Source organism: Eptesicus fuscus, chromosome 11 (assembly GCF_027574615.1).
Source record: "Eptesicus fuscus isolate TK198812 chromosome 11, DD_ASM_mEF_20220401, whole genome shotgun sequence".
In the NCBI taxonomy this organism is placed as follows: domain Eukaryota; kingdom Metazoa; phylum Chordata; class Mammalia; order Chiroptera; family Vespertilionidae; genus Eptesicus; species Eptesicus fuscus.
The window spans coordinates 79,020,526-79,048,161 of NC_072483.1; the positions used below are offsets into that span (position 1 = coordinate 79,020,526).

Here is a 27,636-nt window from a genome sequence, read left to right on the forward strand (position 1 = left end):
AAATGGTTTTCTCACCTCTTCTGTCAAGAATATTCTGAGTCCTCCTACCCATGGCCCCACTTTCCGCCTGCTGCCTCAGCATAAAGGCAAAAGTAGGGATGGTATCTGAGATTTGTTTTAAAATACATTTAAAAAACATAAAAAATAAATGAAGCAAATATGGAAAAAAATGTAATTATTATTGCAAGTGGGTGATGGATATATAGGATCTGTTAGACCATTCTCTTAACTTTTTGGTCTATGTTTGAAAATTTTCATAAGTACAAAAATGGCTCAGAATATAATTAAAATATAATTATCAAAATTTTCTATATTTCATTCCTTATGAATAGGTTCCCATTTCAGATGCAAATATTCCATATTCAACACCTTCAGTATTTTTTTTTCGGTTAGTGTAGTATATTTTTTATCAATTGCAAAAGGAAGTAGCTTAAGAAAAATCCGATAGCGGAAAAAATTCAAAAGATAGAATCCCAAATGGTACAAAGGAGGCCTGGCTAAAAGCTACAGAAGAGAAACAAACATTTCTTGAACAGCCTTGTTTCTAGATAACACACATATGAGAAGGAATTAAATAAGAAATCAATGGGTGAAATCATATGGTTCTTAGCTTTTTCTGACTGACTTATTTCACTTAACATGATATTCTCTAGTTCCATCCATGTTGTTGAAAATGGCAGTATATCATCTTTTCTTATGGTTGAGCAATATTCCACTGTATATATGTACCATATCTTCTTTATCCAATCATCTACTGAAGGACACTTTTGTTGTTTCCATGTCTTGGCAACTGTGAATAATGGTGCAATGAACATAGGGGTGCATATACCTTTGCAAATAAACGCTTTCAAATTTTTCAGATAGATACCCAGAAGAGGGGTTGTTAATCATAAGTCAGTCAGAAAAAGCTAATAAGCACATGATTTCACTCATATGTGGGATATAAAACTGAAACTCATAGACACATGGTGGTTACCAGAGGGATGGGGTGTGGTAATAAAGGGTAAAGGAGGCCAAATATATGGTGACGGAAGAAGATCTGACTTAGGGTGGTAGGCACACAATGCAATATACAGATCATACATCATAGAAATATACACTTGAAACCTATACTAACCAATGTCTTATTAACCAATGTCTCCCCAATAAGTTTAATAAAAAATAAAAATAAATACATCAATTGAAATAGAAAATAAACCATTTTATATCATCAAATTTTTGTTCTGTGTGATGAAAGTTGAATGTAATTGCTTTTTTAAAAAATTTATTTTTTATTGATTTCAGAGGGCGAGGGAAAGAGAGACAGAAATATCAATGATAAGAGGGAATAATTGATTGGCTGCCTCCTGCATGCCCCATACCGGGGATTGAGCTGGAAACCCAGGCATATGCCCTGACTGGGAATCTAACCATGACCTCATGGTTCATAGGTCAATGCTCAACCACTGAACCATGCAGGCTGGGCTGAATATAATTCTTAGGCTGCATAACACTTACCAAGACGCTTGAAGAAATTCTCCTCTTCATCTCTTCCATTTTCCATTCCACTCCCAGGCCCACCTTCGGAAAGCTTCACTGCACTGGTAAATTTGACCTGAGGAGAAAAGGAAAGTAACCAGATGACTAAATTCAACTCTGTGTTTATACTAATCCTTGTCTTACAAAAATAAGATGCTTAGAAAATGAAGGTTACTTCTGATTTTCACATCTAGTTAGTCATACTTTGTAACTATAATTTGAAGGAAGATCCTGGTCATAGATTGAAAGTGAAATAATCAGACACTATGAAAATAACGTAGTAAAAAAAAATTGAGGTATTCCTAGAGTTTAATTTTGATTAAGTTCAAACTGAAAACCAGGAACAGAAAGCCATCTGCATCCTTTACAAATAACACCACCACAATTGAGAATCAGACCAAAAAGAAAGTAAAATAGAGATTTCAAATCTCCATAGAAGAACCAGTATAAATTTGTTTATAAAGTACACTGTAATTAAAAAGCAATAACATGGGTTCTTCTAAGAATTAAGATGTATTCTCAATCTTGTCCTGAAGCCAACAGTAATAAAAATTTCCAACAAAGCAAGGAGGCTATGGGTCTCATAAACTCTCAAATCCTTGACCAATTTGTTAGCATAAAGAATGTGAAATGTGAATTATAAATATATCTTCTAAATGTCTTATAATGTTGCTATATTCTTTATATAATTTCAAAATATTACTTTTACAAGAGATAGAAGAAAACTGGTTTTAGTAAGATTCAAGGAAGAAAGAATGTAAGCAAATAATTTCTCTATGAAAAATGTAACTTATCATAAGCTAAAAATTACAGTGGTCGGGCCATGAATCATTCATAAGAAAAACTCTTATAAGAAATGGATTTCCCTGAGAATTATTACCTGTTCCAAATCATGTGCTACTACATTGTGTAACAGTGTTATGAAGAAGCACTAAATGGGAAAAGTCATCCGGAGTTTCTTTATGAATGGTTCAGCTGATGCAAAAAGTAGTGGAAGAAGAATAAATTGTGTGTGTGTGTGTGTGTGTGTGTGTGTAAGAGGAATCACTATAGAATTACTGTATCCCTGGAAATGAGCTTAAGATATCAGGAATTTTACATGTGTGTTAAAAGTTAATACAGTTAGGAAGTAACACACACATATACACCTATATCTGCATTATAACTTTATATAAAATTTTTGCCACACCTTTCCTTTTTTCCTTTATAATGTCTACTATTAAGACATCTTAGCCCTAGCCAGTTTGGCTCAGTGGATAGAGTGTCAACCTGTGGACTGAGGAGTCCCGGGTTTGATTCTGGTCAAGGGCACATACCTCGGTTGCAGGCTTTTCCCCGGCCCCAGACCCTGATTGGGGCTTGTGTAACCAATTTATGTGTTTCTCTCACATTGATATTTCTCTATGTCTTTCCCTCTCTCTACTCTCTCTAAAAATCAATGGAAAACAATCCTTGAGTGAGGATTTAAAATATATATGTATATATATTTTAAAGACATCTTAGTTTTCATTGCTCATCTAAGTTTCCTAAATTTGTTCAACTAAGAGAGTTTCTTCATTGTTCTTTGGCCCCTCCAGGTGTTTAGCATTTCTCAGCCCTAACAATTTTTCATCAGTGACTCCAACATCCTCCCACAGAAGTAATGTCCTGTTTACCTTGGAGCTCTGCCTGATGAAAGACAGGCGGTCCACAGAGCTGATGTCCAGGAGGTCCTCCACGCCATCCGCCAGGCCTGAGAGGGAGGATCGCTTCAGCCAGTTCCCTATTTAATAATTAAAAAAAAAATCAGACCATTATAGCATTTTCTCCCAAATGGATTAAACAGAAATGCCAGCATGTACCCAACAAGCAATGGAAGTTGAATGGCTTGATATAAATAGAAGTGAAAGGAAATTGTTTTCAATGTATATGCTTTGCATCTAAATGGTCAGTGTTGGACTATAAAATTACATGAATAAGTAAGACCAGGACTAAAAGACCCTAAGCCTCCTAGGTGAATAAAACCATAATATAGCCCGTTCTCCTTGACAACTTTCATATCTTCCAGTAAATCCTGTTGATTTTCCCTTCCTGTACTTCTCAAACCTGACCACTTCTCTCTGTCTACATGGTCACCATCCAGTCCAAGCTACCATTCTTCATACCTGGACCACACTCTCTCGTATCCACTCAGGCTCCCTCCAATATGTTTTCCACGCTGCGATCTTTTAGAAAAAGTTTACCTGCTCATGTTACTACTCATCAACATCCCACCTGGGCGATGGAGGGCTTAGTGTAGAGAGTCAAACTGGCCTGCATGCTCTGGCCCCTGTCACTCTACCATAGTCTTGCAGCCCCTCTTCTCCTTGGCTCAGCTCTTCCATTTCTCTCCCTCCTAATATTTTTGCATATTTTATGGCTACCACCTAGAGTGCTCTCCTTCCTCCTTCCCTTCAGATCTTCCTCCAGCCCTAGCTAGTTTGGCTCAGTGGATAGAGCGTTGGCTTGCGGACTGAAGGATCCCAGGTTTGATTCTGGTTATTCTGGTTAAGGGCACATGCCCAGGATGTGGGCTCCATCCCCAGTGGAGGCTGTGCAAAAGAAAAAAAACTTCCTCCAAGAAACCTTCTATAATTCCTGTCCCTTCCCCCATTTAGGCCAGGTCTCATTGTTGCATGCGTTTGATGCATGTGTATATTTCCTTTATAAAATCCATAGTTTGTCACTATACTTAGTTGCATGGTTATCTGTCACCCCTGCTAGACTGCAAGTTCTGCAAAATTGGGCACTGTGTAATTTTGCTCACCATTTAATACCTGATGCCTAACATAATGTTTGCGCCCTGTAGAAGCACATAGTTGAAATTTGAGAAATACCTGTTTTTTAAAAAAATGAGTAAATGAATGAATGTAGTCAGTTTTGGCCTTTCACTTGAAGGCTTTCCCTTTCTGCATCCAATCATGCATTGCTCTGTTTTGATTATGAGTTTGTTTGAGGGCATGGCAGGGAATAAGAGAATCCATAAATAAATACAGACATACTTTTACCTATGGGGAGTTTCAGCTTCTTCCGAAGGGAAATTCTGCGGGACCGTGAGCGGGCGCGTCGGTCGGAGGTGGTCCCTGAGTGGGCAGTGGTGCATTCCGAGGTGTCCTGCTCAGACTGGCTGCTGGTGTCACTTGCTGCACTCTGGGATTTGAACATCTTGCGCCAGAAATCTTTGCGCCCCAGGTTGCCCCCTTGCATTTGTTCATCGCTGAAAGCAAGCAGAGGCAAGAATTCAATATGTGATACACTTGTGAAAGTCTCTTAAATTTCTTTCAACCCCCTGCTAATGGCACATAGGCAACTCATGCAGGATTTATCTCTGAAGAGCTGGGATTTGGAAAGAGTGGGAGTGGAAGGAGGAAGACCAAGGTTGACTATGTGAGCTCTTCCTGAAAACAGTCGTGTCTCAGCTGTTAAATTGAAGTGATTTTTTTTTTCAGCCTTAATAAAAAGACTAAATTTTATTGCAGGTATTCATCTGCAGGTGTGAGTCATAATAGCAGCAGCACTTAGTGTTAGTAAATATTTACCCACTTTTGGAAGTTCCCTGAGGCATGTGCACAACTGTATCTTACTCCCCACCCCCACTCGAGTTTAGTGTAATTCTTGACATTAAAAAACTCACAAAAATACTTGAATAAACGAATAAATGAAATGTAATCACCACACCCAAGGGATGATCCTTCAACAATTGTTCACTAAATTATTTTCAGAATGCCAAATTATTTGGCTTACTTTAGTCAAAGAAACTTAAGTAAGGTTTAAAAGTCAAAATATTTGCCCCAGCTGATGTGGCTCAGTGGTTGAGCATCAACCCATGAACCAGGAGGTCATGGTTTGATTCCTGTTCAGGAACCTTCACTGATTCTCTCATCACTGATGTTTCTATACATCTCTCCTTCTCCCTTCCTCTCTCTGAAACCAATTTTTAAAAAAAGTAAAAATATTCGTCCCATACAGTAAGACAAATGGGAAGATCTCCAAAGAGATTTTTGACTAGGGCATTTCACAAGAGAAAAAAGACAAGTGGCCAATTTTATGCAGACTTTAATCTCACTAGGAGTTTTAAAAAAAGACAATTGAAATTAGATCTCCATTTTCACTCATCAAGTTGGCAAACATTATGGGGGTAAAAAGGAAAGCAATGGTTACTATCATACTGCCAGCAATGCCTTACAATGATTAAACCTTTCTGGAAGGTAATTGGGTTATCCAAAGCCTATATCTACACCCATGACAGAAGAATTCAACATCCAGGAAGTTATCACAAGGAAATGATGGGACAACATGCTAACATATAAGAAGGTCAAATGCTCACTGAGGTATCATTGATCAACACTGAAAAACTGAAAACTATCTAAATGTTTAACTCTAGGGATACAGTTAAAATAAATTAGGGGACTTCCATATAATGACATGCTCCATAGACATTAAAATCCTATTTTAGAAAACTATTGATATGGATATAGTTGAAATACAGTGCAAAGTTAAAAAAAAAACAATGATCAAATGAATTAGCTAGGATAAGACCAGGTTAATAATAATAATAAAAGTACACATGTGAGCATGTGTCTGAGTATGAGCTTATGTGTATATATGCTAAAAAATGTACCCAACAAAACATACCAAAAGTTTACAATAACTGTCTCCAGTTGATGGTATTCTAGTTTTAAAACTATTTTTCTCTATGCTTTTCTGTGTTTTCCATATTCATCAATTTGAACAACATATATGACTTCAGTAATTTGGAAAGAGAAGGTTATAGAAAATACCTAGTTAACATGATAAAAATTTGTTCATGGGATTCAAGACTTACAAGCTTTTGGGTTAAATTTGGAATCTACCCCAAATTTGACAATACTGTGTAAAGCAATGATTTTCTAGAGATATTTAATGGGGATCCATATTTTGCCACTCAAAATCTTATCAGAGAACTAAATACCTTTTATTCTTATTTTAAACCAGGGAAATCTGTTGATCAAATATGATATGAATTTAAATCTATGTCTGAATTTGACTTCTCAGTTATTTTTATAAAATGATCACAGTGCATGAAGCATTTCTTACCTTTGGGGAATGTGCGATACATGACTACATGGTCTGGGTGGGAAAGCATTCATGGAGGTTGTAATTTATCAGCTTTCTCACTAAATGCAACATCAGCTTTGTCCAATGAGTGTGTATCAATAATTAGTTTCAGAGAAAGAGCATATAAAACTGCTTTTTATATTACTCAGTTAAAGTGACTTATTTAAGGAGGGAGAAGGAAAAGAAAAGGTAAGAAGGGGAGGGGAAGGGAGGAGAGAGAAGGAGAAGGGAGAGGAGGAGCCAGGCTGATCCATCTACCCATCTTTCTCCAATGCTAAACAGAAGACTTTTGGCATGCCCGTCTCCTGGGCCCGCTCAGGTCAGGGAAAAGGTCTATATCTGACATTCTATGACATCCTTTCAAGTGGAAATTTTTAAGTAGAGGCCTATTAAAACATGTATCTTCATTCGAGGGGAAAGGAGATAGGTGCTAAATGCTGAGAAATCATTTGGGGTTTACAGAATATGGAAGAAAGAGAATATTTTGCAGTCTACAAAACTAAATTACCTAGGAAGATAAATGGTTTCATTTTTTAATCTGATTTACTATTAGATCATTCTTATCAGATTTGCTCAATAGTTGCTAGAGTGATTTTGGAAAAAAGTCCTGCTTTTTCGGACAGATTCTGTGTGTAAGGACTTTTAACTAATCTTGTGGCTATTCAGCTATAGAACTTTGCTTTTCACATTACTTTTTCTCTTTTCTTAGAGCTTATATTTGGATTTTTACCATTTCCTTAAAGGCTACCTTAAAGAAAAAACTTAACCTCAATTTTGAAAAAGTTAAAGAAAACAAAGGTTTAATGGTAATCTGTCAAGTTTATCTTTTCATTGATTGTCATTCATTCACTCATTCATTCATTCATTCAAATATATATTAAGTGTCTACTATGTGCCAAACACCATCTAGGCATTGGGACTATCCTGGTAGGCAAAAACTCACACGGTCCCTGGGCCTATAGAGTTGACTTACTTCTTCTCACTTTTCTCCACCCATTTAGGGCAGTCTCTAAGATTTTTCAAGGGCTATCACAACTGTGAGGGCTTTTTATTCTTTAAAGGTTTTGTTTGCTTGCAGTAGATTATTACCAAGGTCCTATTTGATGACTAATATTATTGACTATGGAGAGCGGATAACATAAAAGCTACACTACCTACAGAATTTCTGGAAGGATAATTATTTAATACTAAATCTGGGTTCTGGGAAGTAATGTGACATACCTAAAAGGATGTACATATTTTAAATATTGATTATGCCACTTGTGCAAGTAGTCCTCAAAAGAAGAATTAATGTGTCCTGGTCAGTGTCGCTCAGTTGGTGGGAGCACTGTCCAATACAGAAAGGTCATGGGTTCAATTCCGGGTCAGGGCACATACTTGGGTTGTGGTATTCGATCTCCAGCCCTGGTCAGGGCGCATGGGGGAGGCAGCCAATCTGTTTCTCTCTCTCTCTCTCTCTCTCTCTCTCTCTCTCTCTCTCTCTCTTCTTATTTCTCCATCTCTCTCTCTCTCTCTCTCTCTCTCTTACTCCTTCCCTCCCTCCCCCTCTCTCTAAAAAGCAATGAAACTGTCCTCAGGTGAGGATTAAAAACCCCCAAAAGAATTAATGCAAATGAGCCTAGGCTGTTTATTTAATGTCTACAGTAATCTTCACATTTACTGGGGACACTAATTTCAAGATGCTTTTGATTTTACCATTATGAAAAGTAGAGATAAACTGATATCAGAGGCTTCCTATAGGCACGAGGTTGATTATTTATGATTTGAATCTGCAGAGATGAATGGCTTTGGGAATGAAAAGTAAAGGGCAGAAGCAAGGCAAAGTTAAAATAAACAACAATATCAACAAACAGCAGTTTGGAAAATAAAATTTCTTCCATTGGGAAGTGCTCAGCCGACTACATTGGACACAAAACCAATGCTACTTACTGCTCTGGAGTCTGTGAGGGTCGACCAGATATGAAGCTGCGACATTCCTCAGGTGCAGAGGACACTTGGCCTTTATCCACAACGCTTCCTGCCTCTGACCTATGCAAATGGTGCATTCCACCAATCACAACAGAGCAGGACACCACTTCTCAGTATTTCGTATACTTCACAACACTCCACTCTAGACAACTCTATGGCTTGCAAACCCCATGTCAACAGAATCTATGTTGGTATGGAATTTATATCTTACCATTTGACTCATGACCTAGCTACCTATTGCCTAAGAATTCCACCATTATTGCTAACAGAATCATTAACTGCAGGCAGGATTTTAAGTTTAGGAATTTCCTTTAATCTTTTTAAGTGGCATTTTTCATAAAATAGGCATACAATAAATTTATGTTTATTAGAAATAAAAACAGCAGAGCTCCGTTTAGCAATTCATCTTTTGATGTATTAAAAACATCATTTAACTGAAGAGGATGATATGGTAGCAGTAATTGCTTTTCCTTCCTGACCAAAAATGTATATTATCTATAGAAGAAACGAAACACAGATTAAATATATAAGTAAGAGCTATGAAGTGCAGTTCAAGTGCATGGAAGTTTGGGATCAACTGAGCTCTGCTTCATACAGAGACAGGACTTATTTGATGGTAAATTCATCCCTTTTCTAAGCTGCAGCTGGACCACCATCAGTGATTCCATTTATGCAAAAGTAACTCTCTGCACTGGAGTTACACACTGTGTCGGGAACCACAGGGACATGCAACAGATTATATTCTACAGACACAGGCAAACACTAATATTCGGAGAGCTTAAGCTTCCAACCTTTTACTGCCCACAGGCTTAGATTCTGGTTCATTCTCCTCCACCTTTTTCCCTGGTGCCAACTTCTCCGCACTGTCAAGTAAAGCGCTGAGGGCCACTCTCCTGAAGACATTCCCATGAGCCTCTTTGATAAATTGGACCAGCTGACGGATGTCACAATACAGCCCCTATTTGGAAGCAAGAAGGAAAGTGTGAGGAAAGTGTGTGAGTGTATAGTTTTCATAGGAAGCAGGGGGGGCGGGGAGCGGGGGGCGGGCATAATTCTTTGGGCTTAGATGAGCATTGTGATCATAAAGGGAAGACAATTTCTTATGATGAAATCAATGGTAAACCTCCTCTCCCTTATTCCTATGGCTACATTACCAGGAACCTTGCATGTCATTCTAGTGTGAAAAAGAATGGTTATCATGCTTTATATTCAGAAAGCTGGCTGTATCATTAGAAAGACATTGGTTTATACTTTTAGCCACTGGATTCCCAAGCTTTAATTTTGCTCTCTTAATTGTGACCTCTGAAGAGATGCCTGCAAAAACAAAATGCAATCAGAATTTTGTTGATACTAGAGATTTCAGTACCTGTTTAGCTTCACAAATTTTCTACATCATTGTGATAAAATTGTTAAGTCCTCTATACACTTCTGACAGAAGCCTAACATTCGAGGATGATGAATTTTGCTGAACAGATTTAACAAATAACATGTATGTTGCACCTCATTTGAAAGTGAACTTGACTATGAACTTAAGATGATGCAGGGCTATTAAAACCAATATATTGGTAATTCAATATTTAAAAATATATGCAGCATTTTGGCGGGGAGAGATTAAGCTTTGTACTCAGCATTTCCCCCTCTCTTCCTTCTTTAAGAAGACTGTCATTATATTTTTTTGTCTGAGGAAATGTTCCTGGCAAAGCAGAACATAAAAGCCTAAAAAAACACTTACCTTGATAGCTTTGAGTTTTAAAACCTAAGACCACTGGGACAATATGCCCACTATCTTTAAAAAAAAAAAAAAAGCAGAAGGAATAGCTACTAAGAAAAACATGGAGAGTGTCCTTTCAGTACTCTTTGGCAGTGACTCCATGGAATGGGCAAGGCCCAAGAAGCAAGGGTTCCAATCTCTCCAGAGTGCATGCAGCAAAAGCACTATGTGAAATAGTTGGTGTGAACCAATGACTGAAACCCATGGAGCCTCCCAGGCCCTCGGTCCTACCTAAGACTTGCACTGCTCTGCAAAGTGGAGAAAGCCAAGAATGACTGAGATTCAACTTCCAGCCATTCGAGGGGAAGAATGGTTCAAAGTCAAATTGAAGATGATTGAAAGAAAATTAAGAAATGCAGTATTTCTTCCATACATGATGTCACAATACATGTTATATAATAAGATGTATAAGAGCTCACATGTAGTATAATCAACTTGTCAAATGACTTCTTTCTTTGGCCAAATTGAATGCGTGGGTCGTGTCCATATTACTCTCAAGCTCCAAGGATCTTGCTGGGGTGGCTTTGACAGCCAGGAAAATTAAATTCCCTTTGGTTTGGGGTTTTATTCTGTCTATTTCCAGATACGTGAATGGTTTAAATTGTTTAGAATATCATAAATAAATTCCTCAGATAGTGTCCACATATGTAAATGGGCTGATTTCTGCATAGGAGTCATAATATGTAACAAACTGGCAAAACAGAGAAACACTCTTTTACTCCCCAGACAGACCTGAACTCATCTCTTCCCTTCACATTTGTTGGCCTGAATGTACATTTCAGTACACAATCTCCTTTGCGGTAATTAAGCATTAACCTTTTATAGCCTGGCTTGCTCTACTTGTGGCTTCAGTGGTTTAATTAACACAGTCATTTATGAAGAGTAGCTAAAAGAATAAAGTCCCCCATGAAAAAAAACCAACGAACTATTTCAGCAGCATATTTCATTAATTTTTAAAGTACGTATAATTTTAAAAGATGCTTGGTATAACATTTTTTTTTTAATATTTCATGAGCTAACGTGCTGCGCTCCAGCACTTTCTTTCTGAAGGGCTCAAAGTACTTTGCAATTATTACACCAACCACCACAGCAGCCCTGAGGCAGAGGAGGGAGAGAAATCTGTTTACTGATAGGATGATAGGATGTACTGTTGCTGAGGCTCCATCATGAGTTATTGGTGACACTGGAAAAGCAGGTATTTTAGACTTCGACTTCTCTTTCTCATGATTTCAAGAAACGAAGAAATGCAGTATGTCTTCTATACATGAGAACTTTTCTCTGATAGAGACAAGGATTTCCTGTGGGAAGAAAAGGTGAGCTTCTCACCAGATTCTCAGAGCTGTGCAGTTCGTGTGTGGTTGAAGCGCAGCGTGTGATGAGGGCCTTAAACATGGCACTGACGATAATGCCTTCCACATTTTGGGCTGTGGATTTGTTGTCCACTGTGGTGAAGTTATTTCCAAAACCAGCCTTGTCTGGAATGCAAAGGAGCCAATTAAAGTCAGTTTCCATCAAGCCACACAGTTTAAAGAAGTACTGGGCACCCAGGAATTAATGAAGGATACACAGAATACCGAAACAGAGGATTAAACATACCCCTGGTTTAGTAACCTTTCCATGGACTTGGAGATAAACAATTCATAGTCTCTGTCAGAGTCTTTATTATGACATATTCCATTGCTTTACCGAGTGCTTTAATTGATAAATCTTAGCAAAGCAAAGAGAATCAACTGCTAATCCTAAGAAAGACTTAGATCTAGAATAGTTTTTAAATTGGTGATCATTCAAAAAATAATCTACTAAAAAAAAGAAGATCTACTAAAGGGTCCCTCATTGGAGGAGAAATTGATCAGATCAGTCTTGTAGGTGGTAAAGAATACTGGCTCTCAGTGGAAATTGCTAGGTTTGTAAGAAGTAGAGTGAGGAGAGGCCAACCAGGTGAGTGGGGCAGGGGGAGGGAAGAGGCCAGGAGGGGTTTGGGGAGGCATTTACACAGGCACACAATAGGAACAAGAAGGGGACTGAGTCCTGCCAAGAGCTGCAAAGGAATTCCAGCAGCTTCTTGCTCCCAGAGACTCTTTGGACAGACAGAGAAGGAAAATCTACAACCTCCCTCACAGGTACCCCTTTCTAATTCATTCAGATGTGAAATGCCAGTGCACTGAGGCCATCACCCTCTGTGGCATTTTATGCCAGTTTTTCATGAATCAGTGGACCTTTTGTAGGGCAACATCAGGTATTCGGGGGCTGCCAGAAAATTCCTCATGGCTTTCGAGCCACCTATGGACTGTGGACTGTGGACTGTGGACTGTAGGGGCAGGGTGTGTGTAGCTCCAAGACTGACTAGATGGGGACCTGTGTGTCTGGCTGGCCCATTCACTGTGAGACACTTCCATTTCTCAAGAATCCCAGGAGGAATTCATCACCTTCAAGTAATACAATTTATTATCAACCTCTCAGATTCTATCTCTAGATTTTACATTAGAAACAAAACAAATGGTTTAGTCTATGCTTATAGTTTCTATCTCCAATAGCTTAAAAAATGATTGTTTAAAAAGTTTGTAATCAAGATTTCTCTTACAGTCTCAACCACAACTCTCACTTTTTTTTCTCTTTTTTTTCTTTCTTCTTCTTTTCGTTTTTTGTAATGTGCTTGGCTTAAAACAGCTTTAATAACATACATTATTCCACATTTTCTACAGAGAAACAATATTTTCTAAATCCATCAAATATATCCTCATTATAAATTGATCGACTACTACTACACATGCATTGTATAAATATACCCCGCCCCCTACACTAAGAAGTTATTTCTTCCCAGGCTCTAATGAAAATGTGCATTTCCCTCAACCTGGAAAACACATCACTTTCATTTCTTTACTGCATTTGCCTTCAAGTGGCATTGAAGGTGTTTGGTTTATTATGGTTTATTATGGATGCAATTGGTGTTCACTGGTCTCCCCCCATAACACAGGTCTCTATGGTATACTGGAGTTTTCTTAAAGCCATAAAGCTAAGATATAAATAAAATATTGTGGGCCTGTCTATACATCCATTTTGCCTGATTTTTTTTAAATCAGTATATTGTATGCGTATATATGTGTATCAAAATTATGTGTTACTACTATATTTATATATTTTTATATATTTTATCAGTATATTGTATGCATATATATGTGTATCAAAATATATGTGTTACTACTATATTTATATATTTTTTTCTTGCCTACTTTATTTTGTGAAAAAATTCTCCAAGCAATGTGGTGAGCACCTAACAGATATTCGTTTACGTGACTATTTATGAATATATTTTCTAGTTCCTAGATCTCTGCCTCAGTTGTCACACAACAGAAGGTCATATGAGGGAGGAGAATGGTAGTGCAAGGGTTGAGGGGCTAACGGTGAGTCTACCACAGCTTCACCCAATTCCCATTTGCTGAAGTAAGCTGTCTTCAGAAAGGCTCCAAAATATGTCATCAAAGATGATGTATGCTTCTCTTGTTTATACACTATTACACACACACGCGCGCACACACACACATACACACACACGCGTACATCTCCTCCTCTATATTCTATCCATATAAATTTAGTGTGCTTCTGAAATGCTACCTGCTTTACCTCACAGCGACTTCTCCTAGAACTAGAACTTCGTTCAGCTTTACTTACTGTCAGTGACCGGTTCCATACAAAATCCTAGCAAAGCATGCAAGAAGTCCACTACATTATTGAGGGAGTCCTTGTTCACATAGTCCCTCATGGTTTGTCGGAATTGCATCTTATCTAGCTTGTACAGCTTAGTGAGGCAATTCTGGGCCTGCAATGAAGGGAGAAAAGTGAAAAAGTCACAGGTACCAGCTTAAGCTAAGGATACCATTAGCCCGAGACGGCAGCCTTCAGAAAGCAAAGGCTCCTTTCCATTCCAGCTGCCTGGTGCTGGCCAGCTTGCCAGCCCCTCGTGTCCGAGTAAGAAGTGGGCAGAGACAGGCTGAGCAGTCCAAGGGCGTTTGCTTTGAGAAGGGCTGCACCAGGTAAGCCCAAAGCTAAGGTCTAATGCTGGTGCCAGAGGGGGTTCAGTATTTCCACCAAGATCAAGAATTTCAGGTCTCATTGAAGAAAGCTCTAAGTGTGAAATTTAGGTAGGTGACAGAATTGGGAAGCTAGGGTTAGAAGATTTGCTGGCTATGTGCAATGGGAAGAAGCACGCCACTCCCATGCTCAGCTTGAACTTAAGTAGATAAATGAAGGCAGGGTGGGAGGGTTGCAGGAGGTGCGTATCCAGTGTCCTCTTATGTGGTCAGGAGAGAAAAATCCTTGAAACATGAAAGAGGCTTAAAATAAAGGCAAGACTGCTTTGTTTACTTATGTGTCTGCCTTTAAATGTGAACGTTTGGTATTAAAATAAAAGTTGGCTTCATGGAGACGAAAAATAAGTGACCACTGACTAGACCCAGCTTCTCAAAATTATATATCTTATGATTCAGCAAATAATTTTTCCAATTAGAAAGGGAATGGGGATAATCCCCACCATCAGGGAACAATAAACTCATAGTCATTAGCTGCAGAAAGCCACAGACAGGATTCACTGGTACTGCCCTCCTCTACTGAAATATCACAGGAGAAAATTTCAGTTATATCACCATTTGGCTTGGGTCAGTGGTTGAGTGTTGACCAAGGAATTAAGAGGTTCGATTCCTGGTCAGGGCACATGCCTGGGTTATAGGCTCAACCGCCAGTTAGGGAGGCAGTGATCAATGATTTTCTTTCATCACTGATGTTTCTATCTTCCTCTCTCTGAAATCAATAAAAAATAAAATGAAAGTCTAGAGGACTTGATGTGGTAGAGGTAAGAAATATGCTTAACATTTTAAAAGTTAAGTACCCTCTGAAAATGCAATGCATTCGAAATCTGGAAACGCCTACCTTCCTGAATTAGAAATTCCCAAGGAAATTTTCTCAAATTTTTATCTCTTGAAGAATGATCAATGAGTTCACAGAGCATGGATAAGCACATATAATCCCCAGAATGACTATTAAACTGGGCTGCAAGATAAGGGAGGAGTCACCATGTAAGCCAGCAGAGCTGAGAAGGCAGGGAGAAAACTGTCTGGACATCCTGGCAGGAAACAGTACTCTTGGAGAGGAAAGCCTTGGAGAGGAGACGAACTTAACAACAGCCTCTCAAGTGGCTTCCGATTCAACTAGCTCTACTTTCTCCATGTCTAAAAAGACAGGTTCTGCTATCAGAGGCAGTTTATACCTCCAACTAAAGTATCACACGTCATTTTTTAGTGTTTCATTTTATAGAACTGGTCTTCTGGATGAGGAGTGATGAGGTTTCCGCCTTGAGGGCACTCATTCATACTGTGATAGAATTAAAAATCATACACCCAGGTGCAAAGATAGGGGTGACGTCAGCTTTTTATTGCCTTCTTATTACTTTGATTTAGTTTTGACCTCAAACTCTAGATCTTGGTCAAAGTTTTCAAGTTTTATAATTTAGAAGTATAACCTCCATATACATATAATAAACTAATATAAACAACATAATAGAATATAAACGAAATGATATATACATGGATAGATAGGTGATGAATTACAAAAGAAACACAGCATGCTAATACTGTGTGAACATTTCACAACAAAACCTAATACCAAGTTAAAAAGGGCTGGCATTAGATTTTGACATGATCCTAAAACTCTGCAAGATATGCCAAGTGGTTTCCTAGACTCAAATGCATATCAAACTCTTATTTTAGGCAAATATTTTCTTAGGATTTCAATTCAAATATACATTCGAGGCAACAGTCCCAGCTCAGACTTGCTATGGAGATGGGTTGTCACTCAAGTGTGAAAGGGAAAGTTAACAATCAGCCGAAGCAAATGAAAATGAGCTGGTCTGAGACCATGTTCCATTACAGAATCATGCTGTGCAAGCACAAGTGCAGAGTTTCAAGTTTCACACAGTTCAAAGGGACATGATCTCCAACAGAAGTCAAGGTTCATTCTCAAACAAAGTAGCCAGAACATGACTGGCTACTTTTACAGTCCTCTTTTGTCCCAATAAGGGCCATTTTCCATATCCATGTAAGAACGACAAATTTAGTCCTAAACTTTGACTCCTTTTCTTAAATAAAAATAGTACCCAGGCAGGTGTGATTAAAATGCCATTTGTTACAGACCATTGGAAGCTTGCTAAATGTATTCATCATTGCAAAGTTCTTCCAAACTAGAGTGCACACATTCCAATTATGTACTCTTTCACCAACAAGGAGTTGGGCTGCCCTAGACAGGAGGCAGAACTGTTTTCCCAATTAAACTTTCCTGGGCCTGGGTTTTAGACGTCTTGAGGTATCTTGTGGGAATCGTCCCACCCCAAGAGAGCATTAATTACCCCTATGAAATACAATGTTTTTCAGGGAACACTGACCCTCATTGTCAAAGGACTCATTCCCATGTTGGAGGGAGGCATGAGGGAGAAGAAATGGAATCTACTTTAATTCTCTTACATTCTCTCGGAATACCTGGTGTCTCAGACGATCTCCAGAGAGCCCTCGGTGTCCTTCTCCACAACCATAGGCGCATCCCAAAGACTTCACTATTTTGATGAGCATGGTTAGAGCAAGCCTATGGTTGCTTACAGGTGTAATTTCATCCTAGTACCCACGGACAAGAAAGAAAGAGAAGTATGTTTACTTTGTCACTCAGGTCCTTTGGCTACCAAGATTTTATTTTATGATTAAGCCAAGTTAATTTGTTTTATAGTGAACACCTGCAATTTGCAAAATAACATTGTCAAGGGCTCAACAAGCAAGCTAATTTTTCTGAAACCTAGATCATGATTGATTTAAAAGAAAAATATCTACGCATTTTTGCATACCCTAAAGGATATGAATGGAGACTTCTTCTTTTTAAAAAAATATATTTTATTGTTTTTTTACAGAGAGGAAGGGAGAGGGATAGAGAGTCAGAAACATCGATGAGAAAGAAACATCGATCAGCTGCCTCCCGCACACCCTCCACTGGGGATGTGCCCGCAACCAAGGTACATGCCCTTGTCCGGAATCAAACCTGGGACCCTTCAGTCCACAGGCCAACGCTCTATCCACTGAGCCAAACTCGGTTAGGGCGAGATTTTTTTAAAAAAATATTGTTTTTATTGATTTCAGAGTGAGGAAGGGAGAGGGATAGAAATATCAATGATGAGAGAGGATCATTGATCAGCTGCCTCCTGCACACCCCCTACTGGGGATCAAACCTGAAATCTAGGCATATGCCCTGATAGGGAATTGAACTATGACCTCCTGGATCATGGGTCTAAGCTCAATCACTGAGCCACAGGGGCCAGCTGGAGACTTATTTATTCAAAGATATGCTTTTGTATCCTTGACAGACTATTAGAAAAACTGCTAGAGAGAGGCAGTGTGGACTATCAGTGATAAAGGCAAATAGATTTTACCAGAAGCTACTCTCATCAGCAGGCAAGAAGTATTGCCTGATTGTACCACCAAGCAAGAATTATTGCTAAATTTCTGACATTGATCAAAGACTCGAACATAGAAATCACATGACAATTTCTGAGATTTTAAAAAATTTTCTAATTTTATACTTTCACTACATTGTTACCCATGCATAAGGAAAGTGAGAATATAAAGAAATTTGTAAATGCTTGATTTGTCCTTTGAAGCTAAAGAGGAAGCTTTCCTGCATGAATTTTGAGAACTATCATCCTTTCTTTTACCCCATTTAATCCTTCTTGTCAATGGAAAACATAGCTTCCAGGAAAATGAATTTCCTTGAAATATTTCCAAAGAAGCATAAGGGTGCCGTTGCTAAGGAATGACACAGACTCCAGTGTGGGAGTGAGTGCGATTACCTTCGGGAGGCTTCAATCTTCCTGGCTTCTGGCTACAGTCTGCTGTCAGCGCAGACACCATGAACTTGAGATTCCATCTCCTGTTTCTTAACTGCATATCATGCTTAACTCATCTCTGTGTGCTTTCGTTTTCTGTCCTGTGAATTGAAGATCCTAATAGCTTCCATTCCTACTTCATTGGTTGACTGTGCAGAATAAATTAGTAGACAAGTGATGGGCTCTTCCATAGTCATATAATCAGGTGTATACATAAACTTTGGGGCCATACACATACTCAGATGTGTAGGGTATGAAAGGGATAGAAGGTTACCTAGCATCATGTGTCACAATGTGGTAGACTTTCTCCTCCCCTCATGTTATGTAGTTGGTCCTACTTTTCTCATCTATAGGCTGATGTAGTGTATAGGGCTGGACCCCAAAAATGCCGGAGATGCCCCTTTTAGGACTGAAGCATTCATTCGCTGAGCTGAACTCCTCTCTAGGCACTGCCCCTAGCTAAAGAGAGAAGATTCACCCAAGGTTATGCTCTCTTCCTGGAAGCAATCTACTTTCAATGGATAGTCAAGGAAATAAAGAGTGTGGGGAATATAAAGGTGGGATCCCTTACTTCACCTGGGGTCTACTTTGAACAGCCATCCCAGCTCCAAAGCTTCATGTGTAATAATTGGCTGAGGCCTCTATTACAACTACATTGCAGTTCAACTTCTCTCTCTGCCCCATCCTGCTTCTTTTATATCTCACAGATATTGATTCTGAGAAGACACCTCAGGAAACCTCCTGCAGACATACCTCCATGTCTGAGTCTGTTTACTGAGAACTCTGCAGCTTAGATGGTTGCAAATGGAAGACTCAAACTTACCAGTAGACATCTATCTGTTCATTCGTTCATTCAGTCATTCTTATATTTATATATACCAATTCAGAAATGTTTCAGTTTGGATTCAAATCTTAGCTCCATAACCTTGGGCCATCTATGTAACTACTTTGTACCCTACAACCTGGGAATCATAACAATACCTCTCTCATAGAGTTGTGAGAATTAAATGAGTCAAAACATGTAAGGCACAGAATAATAGCAAAACAAATGTTAATTGCTATTTCTAGGGTACTGCTATCCTTTGGGGCAACTTGGTGCAAATTAGAAGACTCTCCTCTTGGTGGATGAATCAGGGAAAAGTGAGCCCTCTTAGTGGATGAAGGCTTCGGGTGAACAGCTCAGTGAGCAAAGCTTGGACGGGATTTCAGTCCTTATTGACAGACCCCTTTAGCCAAGAGCCTTTATGTAGTACACACACTGCACAGCTGGTGCCTCAGAAAAGGTCACCTTGGGTAAAGACTGATTTAGAAGATTGGTTAAGACACATTTTGGAATTACTATATGTTCCTTTAAAATAAAAACCTAGCTCCAAAAGCTCTTTGTAAATATCTATTTAAGTTTGTATTTGTTTCGACTTTCATATTTCCTTGGGATTTAGGTTTCTCTCACAGGTGACATTCAGAAAGATGGATCCAGCTACAGGCAAAGATCAGGACAGATATTAAATAACATTTCAACCTCTCAATATGAGTCAGTGACAAACAGAGAGATAGAAATTAGATCTTCCTTTCTGAATATAATAAATTCCCCTTGTTGCTGGTATTTACCAGGTTGAAAAATTAGATAAACCCTCTGATGTCATTGAAAATAACAGATGGGTTTGGGAAAGAACAAACCTGTATGACGCACAAGACCAATGCACTTGACCTACAGTCATATTGTATTTTATAAATTCTTTGTACTTACAAAGAATACTATTTTGCAGAACTAAGTACAAAACACGTATATCTTGGTGTCTGTTTTTTTGAGACCACTTAATGACTTTAAAAATTTCCATATTAATCAAAATAGCACTTATATTATCAAATATCTAGTGTAATATCTAGATTTTAAATAAAACTACAGGTCTCCAATAAGAAATTAGCTCTAGCTGGTTTGGCTCAGTGCATAGAACATAGGTCTGCCGACTGAAGGGTCCCGGGTTTGATTCCGGTCAAGGGCATGGACCTGGGTTTCAGGCTCCTCCCCAGTCAAGGCCCTGGTCAGGGTTCATGCAGGAGGCAACCAATTGATGAGTTTCTCTCACACTGATATTTATCTCTGTCTTTCCCTCTCCCACTCTTTCTAAAAATTAGTGGGAAATATCCTCAGGTGAGGATTAAAAAAAAAATAAATTAGGTGAAAATATTAATTGGGTAAAAATTAAAACTAAAAACAAAAACATAATACTATTAATGAACCTCAGAGATCCTTAGGATATATAGCAAAACCCTCATCAATTTAGTTGAAATATCTACATTTTACTGATCATTTCAAAAGCTTATGAAAATTTTGTCTTTTTTAACTTTTATTTTTTTCTTTCTTTTTTCCCCTTGAATATTATAATGGACACACCACCATCTAGTATCTCTTTTAGTGACCAGACTAAATTGATAGGTTAAAAAATAGAACTTAATAAGAATCTTACTGTTTGCTGTGTTTATAAATTTGGTCCTTATAGATTGTATTTGGTTGCTAATTCTTACATAACTGCTGACTGAATGATCTCTTAGGTTTCAGGGTCCAAGATAAAATCCCTTGTGAACTGTACCATCCTTTAGATAATTTTTACCTAAAGTAAACTCTGAGGATTCTTGGATAGTCATCAGTGATGTATGAGGAGCTAAGAAGCTGAAAACCTTAAGTATCAGAACATACTATTAGAATTGGAAAATTTTATATATATATATCAGGAGAAGAAAATCCTGAAGAAAAAGTTCAGGAACCCAAGAATATTGGGAAAGGAATATTTGGATCCCAGTCCAAGAATATTGGGAAGATAGGAGTAAATAAATAATAGATAAAGAAACACAGATGACAAATGCACATTAAACATACATCCAGTGGGACAGGAAAGAGATGGAGAAAAAATTATTTTTAATGCACATGCATTAAATATAGGACATGTGATCACACAGCAAGAGGGTGGTCACCTACAAACCAAGAGAAAAGGCCTCAGAATGAAACACCTTGCTTGCACCTTGATCTTGGACTTCCCAGTCTCCAGAACTGTGAAAAATAAATTCCTATTGCTTAAGCCACCTAGTCTATGATATTATGGTAGCCTGAGGAGAATAGAACAATGCTTAATTAGGTCAGACCCTGAGAGTCTTGAGAAAGAGGCTACTGTTGGTGGCAGACTGAGAATTATGGCCAGATAGTGTATTGAGATGTTCTTTTGCCGAAATAACGTGCCCAGGAAATTAGGTCTAACATTGCTTGGATGGCAATGGTTGTTGAATTTAGAATACAGCTTTATCTCTTTCCACTGATGCCTGCTGAAGACCTAATGAAGAGATTTCTAGATTTAACAGTCTCTTGCTCTAGGTACTAGTTGTTGTTCTGAGTCAACAAATTGCTAAGAAACACACACCAGAAAGCTCCTTAGGACACAGAAGGTAGTTCAGACATACCTTATCTTGGTTCTTATCCTTCTTCTCATAAGGGCCACCTCCACCTCCTCCACCACCTCCTCCATCACCTCCTCCACCTCCTCCATCTCCACTTCCTCCTTCTTCTCCTCCACCATCTCCAGCTCCACTAACTGAAGGGCCCCCAAATCCACAGGAACTTCCAGATACTCCTTTGAACTGGAAAGTTCCCTCACTTGGTCTTTTTTCCACAGTCTCATTTTCCTTGTTTTCACTCTTCTTTCTGTTCTTTTCTATACAGGGCACCACACCAAGTTGAAGCAAGCATTCAACAATGTTTAGTGCCACATCACAGATTCGAGAACTGATGTCGTGGTTAAGAACAAGATAAACAGCCTTCAGAACCACCTGGGGAAAGACAAAAATAAACAGAGGCTGATTAAATTACTTGGGTTATCTCTTCCTATATAGATTCAGTTATTCTGTTTAATCAGCTTCTTTTAGGATGTTCTATTCATTTGAGTATAAATAATTCAGATAATTTTCAGGTATTTCTAAGTTGGTTTGGGGCCTTGCTTGTGTGCTTAACATAGAGTACAAAACACTCAATGAATTAAAAATGCATATGTGTATTACCTCACTTAAGTATTCCCAAACTTGCAATGATATAGACAGTTAATGGGGATAGTGAAGTATAATGAATTAATGGGAGAGCATTTGTCCAAAAGGAAACTTGTTCAATTGCTTTTTAAATCAAAGTATTTTAATTCTCTGCCTTTCACTCTCCACCAATAATGGATAAAGAAAAAATGACTTCCTTATGCATATAATAGAGGAATATTTGCACATTCACAATTGTATCATTATTTACATTTCAACTTTAAATACAAAATGTTTTCATTTTTAAATTATGTGTTTTTTATTTGAATGTCTTAAATTGTTTGCTGATCCAGTTCCCTAACGTGAAATAAAAAATTTTGTGAAATATAATTGTAAAATATAACAACTCTTCCATTGTGCTAATAACTATAATCAAGACAGGCATCCTTGAGAATGCAGGTTTAAATATTTTATTGGGCTTCTGTTCATTTTCCCCTGCTACGCAGGAGGTTTATAGTCATGTTGCTTTTATAAGAAAAGAAAATAAACTGAGAATTTCTTACTCTCCTTCTGGATAAAAGGGACTTAGCAAACACACTCACATTTATGCATATTTATAGATGTGTATTCAGGATTCACTAATGCTTTTGAGTTAGAAGTATTCTGAGATGAGGTCAAATGTAAAGTAATTCTTGAAAAAAAAAAGGGGGAAGGTGCATCTAGGAGGGTTAACACATTTGTGAAATTTTTTATATGGATTTTTATTTTTCACTTGAAAGTTCAACATTTCTAAGAATCCATATGCCCACTTTACACAACATAGTAAAAACCGAACCAAAGAATCAATATCTTTCAGGCTTCAGTAAGAAAAACCCTTGCTCCTTACAGAAAGATCAAGCATGCCATTTTTGTGAACGAAGTTATTGGTCCCATCAATATGTTCTGTGTCCTCCAAGTAGCTGTAGTTTATGCAGGAGTCCGTGAGGCTCCGCGGCAGGTTCGCACAGGCCAGGGGTTCGTGCGGCATCTCTGGGATAGGCACCTGGTTGCAGAGCTTCCTCATGTGCTCATTGAAAAAGTCTGCGTAGCCTACGTTGAATGACGCCAGCGTGGTATTGAAGGTTGCAACTGTGATCGTGGAGATCTGGGATCTCACTAATCAAAGGAAAGCAATGTCTTAGTTTTTTCCATATTAATCTGGGACATCACATTAGACACTTATACGATTATCTGAAATATGACCACAATCACAGCTGTAGCTTTTACAGATGTTTCACTGATAGTCAAAGAGCTATTCTCAACTCCCACAGAATGCTGCAGGTGCTAAGGCTATGTCATGAATATATGATAAATAATGAAGGTTATAGAAAAAAATGTGAATTTCAGCTAGCTTTCTCAAAACCCAGGCTAGAATTTAACTTTTGTCTAGAAGGTGGATTTTACCCACTATTAGATGACAGACCCTATTACTATAGTTAATCTAGTTTACTTGGAGTATTTCCCTACTTTGTACCTGTTTAAATATTTGGTTTTATCTAGTATATTTGAGCAACAACAAACAAGAATTATTTTTCTCCTTTTCTTTAGAGAAATGGGACATAAATCTCTGATGGTCACTAATAGATGTCATCAGCCCTAGCTGGTTTGGGTCAGTGGATAGAGTGTCGGCCTGCAGACTGAAGGATCCCAGGTTCAATTCCCGTCAAGGGCACATGACCAGGTTGCAGGCTCAATCCCCAGTAGTGGGCGTGCAAGTGGCAGCCAATCAATGATTCTCTCTCATCATTGATATTTCTATCTCTCTCTACCTCCCCCTTCCTCTCTGAAGTCAATAAAAATATATTTAAAAAAATAGATATCATCAAATACTTGAAGTACAATCTAGGGAAAAGAGGGATTAATTTATGCTTCATAGGTTGAGAGCACAGAATAAGAACCCGTCTCGAATTTCACCCAGAGACACGTTTGCTCATATAAAAGCACATAATGCATTTATCTGAAGTGGAAGCTGTCTGGAAAAGGAACTTTGAAAGGCAGTGACTTCCCTCCTGCTGCAAGTGCCAAACCCTTCAGAGGGACATCACAGAGGGGACTGAAGTCCCGTGTCTAACTGTCCTCTAAGTCTCACCTAGCCCTGTGGGTCCATGATCGTTGAAAACAAAGATGAATGGCTTGCCCTTGCTTTCCTTCTGGGACATATGGGGTTCCGAGTGTGCTGTCCAATAGCCCTTGCCACTAAGGAAAGTTTGAGAATGGCTCACAAGTAAATTACCAAGCAACATTATACATGAATGCACATTTTCAGAAAGCACAAGGAGCCAGATCACAATGAAATGGAAACATGGAGTAAAAACAGGAAACAGGAAAAGGAACCTGAACTCCCGCCTGCGGGTGCAGCCTCCGACCCACCTTCCTTGAAGGTGTTTTCTCCGTGGCTGTTGGAGTGGTCCGGCAGGTCACTCACCAGGGTGTGATGGGAGTGGGAGTGCTTGGCGCTCAAGCTCTCCATCTCCGTGGCTGCGTCAGAACTGCCCCGCCGGGTAAATTTCCCTGAGATGGACAAGGATATCACAAGAGGGTTTTCAAAACTGCAAGACACTCGGCCGAGATTGTGTCTTTAGAAAGGACAGCAGTGAGAGCGAGGGGGTATTAGGAACCACGTACGGCACAGTCCAATAGCAGGACTTGAACTTGCCTTGGGAATGGTCAGAGTCAAGATGACTGACGAAGCTGCCTGTGATAAGGTCAGCCCCCATCTAAGCCAAATGTCAGACACCACCTGCCGGGCCCCAGCTGGCTGTCAGCTCTTAGCTCGAAGCTGGCTTTCTTAATATGCCGGCCAGAAAGAAAAATGTGTCTTCTCTTCACTCCTTCCTTCTTAGCAGTCACATTAAATAACAGTCTGTCTTGGGAGTCACAAGGAAAACTAATGCACAGGACCCTCCAAGGCCATGTTTCCATGTCTACAATATTTAAGACATGGGGCCATTACCTGTCTATAGAAGATTCTTGGATAATTAATTCGCTTCTCTGCATTTCTTTGGCCGTGAAGACACAGCGCTCTTTTGGACAGGGTACTCACATTTGGGCCCACATGTCTTGACTTAATCTGTTCAAGGAAGATCCAGATTTGCCCGGAGACCTAGATCCAGATTCCCAAATGGGTCCCTCAAGCTCTGCCCTACTTCGGGAGGTCCCTGCGGTCACCTAGAATGGTGGTCTGCCAGCCGCCTTTCTCGATGCCTCGCCTGTCTTCTCCCAGCGCAGAGAAGCTTCCGAAGGAGAAGGTGCTGCGGGTGGGGGACACATCCAGGTGGTCCTCGTGAAGCAGGAAGGGCACGCCCATTCTCCGCGGCCTCCGCTTCCCCGTGTGGTGCAACGGGATGGAGCCTTTCCTCTCCCGGTCTTCTTTGCGACTCTTGAACTACGAGGGTGAGAGGTGAAGGGTCAGGCACAGGGCAAAGGAGAGCTGACAGTTTGCTCCCCAAAAGGTTCCCTGACCTGCAATAAAATGTAGTGAATGTTGCAGGAAGAGGAGACGCAGAGAGTCGCTGAATATCACGGGGTAGAGATGGGAGAGATTTGCACAGGTGTTTAAAGAGTGGAAGGAATGAGCAAGAGGTAGCCTGTTCCCTGGGGTTTTTGATGGGTTGGTTAGAGGAGTTTTTCTCAAAGTGGGGTCCCTGGACCAGCCACATCAGCGGGCACACAGAGGTCACGCTGCAAGCCAGTGTCAACCCTTTGTAGGCCACCAGCGTCTATAGACGCAAGCGGCGGACCTTCCCCACACGCCAGGTGCATCCAGAGCCGCAAACCTCGCTTATCAACTCTGGTCGCCCAATTTTAACATTAGACTTGTTAGTGACATCTCTGGGTTTGTAAAGAAAATTATGGTAACTTAACCCTAACCAGTTTGGCTCTGTGGACAGAGCATTGGCCTGAGGACTGAAGGGTCCAAGGTTCGATTCCGGTCAAGGGCATGTACCTTGGTTGTGGGCTCATTGATGTTTCTAACTCTCTATCCCTCTCCCTTCCTCTCTGTAAAAAATCAATAAAATATATATTAAAAAAAAGAAAATTATGGTAACTTAAATTCGTAAATATTCCAGCGCATATGGAAGAAATTCCAATATCGATATATAGGGCTGCCACTCAGACGCGGGAGAGATAAAACACTGCCACACTTGAGATTTGTTTGTGTTATCATGAATTTCACGCCTAAAATGGTAAACATGGTGTGCATTCTTCATTATTTTTTTACAGATTTCGTCTTTGGAGCATCAACAAAATTTAGTGTTTTTGAGGCTTTTTGTGACTGTTTATTTTTATTTTGCGCTTGCTTTTGATATTTCTATAAAATTGAAAATTATCATTACTTTATTATTGAATTTATCATTGTAATATATTATATTGTGCAAATAAAATTCAATCCCCATAAATGGCATCAGATGAAGAAGTAATCGAACCAAGCACCTCACAAGAAGAAGATGACATCCTTTATTCAACTCCAGAGTCAGATGATTTTTTAAATTAAATTAAAAATATCGTGGCATGTGGGGATGGTTTCTGTTTTGGACGCATGGCAGTTAACTGATTAAACTGGGAGATGACTTTCGTTCCCGGGGGTCCTTTCCCACCCCACCCATACTGCAGCATGATCAAAAGCACCTTGTGCCCTAATTATTTTTTTTTATTACCAAAATATCAAAAGGGTAAGTGGCTCTACTCACCTTCTTAAAAATGTTCATGCCAAGGTCAGAAGAAAGATCTGGGACTGCAGACCTTCGCAGATTGGTCAAGGACACCTTGGAAAAGGCCTCGGGACTGAGAGATTTTTCCTCTTCATTACACTTCATGGTGAGATCCTTAATAGATAACAAAGGTAGACTTAATGACTAATGACTTAGGGCTTTATATCTGAAGTAGAGGCCCAGTGCAAGAAAATCTTGCACTGGGGTGGCAGGGGTGGGGGGGGGGGGTGAGGGTCCCTCAGCCTGGCCTGCGCCCTCTCGCAGTCCAGAGCTCTCACAGTCCGGGACCTCTTGCTCCTTACCGCCTGCCTGCAGCAGAGGCGGGAGTGGCTCCCACCACCATTGCTGCGCTTACCAGCCATAAGCCTGGCGTCTGGCTGAGTGGCGCTCCCCGTGTGGGAGCACACTGACCACCAGGGGGCAGCTCCTGCATTGAGCGTCTGCCCCCTGGTGGTCGGTGCACGTCATAGCAAACGGTCAGTCCACTGCTTGGTTGATTTGCATATTAGGGTTTTATTATATAGGATACTTTCTTACTGAGATATATGTTTAGTAGAAATATGTCTACTATGTGGATATCTATGAAATAT

The 27,636-nt window shown here is 39.4% G+C and overlaps 1 protein-coding gene across 3 annotated transcripts in view; it reads right to left on the reverse strand.

Moving 5' to 3' along the window:
• The window catches only part of UNC80 (unc-80 homolog, NALCN channel complex subunit), a 173,214-nt gene that overhangs the window by 114,345 nt on the left and 31,233 nt on the right, over positions 1 to 27,636 (reverse strand). Inside the window, exons 9-21 of one of the 3 annotated variants that reach the window (XM_008145215.3) lie at positions 27,026 to 27,160; positions 25,503 to 25,719; positions 24,705 to 24,845; positions 23,182 to 23,450; positions 21,738 to 22,103; positions 16,897 to 17,028; positions 14,042 to 14,189; positions 11,699 to 11,847; positions 9,393 to 9,559; positions 8,563 to 8,661; positions 4,539 to 4,753; positions 3,174 to 3,280; positions 1,498 to 1,594 (exon numbers count right to left, since the gene is read on the reverse strand). In XM_008145215.3, the coding sequence (XP_008143437.1) occupies positions 1,498 to 1,594; positions 3,174 to 3,280; positions 4,539 to 4,753; positions 8,563 to 8,661; positions 9,393 to 9,559; positions 11,699 to 11,847; positions 14,042 to 14,189; positions 16,897 to 17,028; positions 21,738 to 22,103; positions 23,182 to 23,450; positions 24,705 to 24,845; positions 25,503 to 25,719; positions 27,026 to 27,160 (2,242 nt within the window). Of the gene's footprint in view, positions 1 to 1,497; positions 1,595 to 3,173; positions 3,281 to 4,538; positions 4,754 to 8,562; positions 8,662 to 9,392; positions 9,560 to 11,698; positions 11,848 to 14,041; positions 14,190 to 16,881; positions 17,029 to 21,737; positions 22,104 to 23,181; positions 23,451 to 24,704; positions 24,846 to 25,502; positions 25,720 to 27,025; positions 27,161 to 27,636 lie in introns of all 3 variants that reach the window. The other 2 variants (XM_054723140.1, XM_008145214.3) reach the window with 2 other exon arrangements.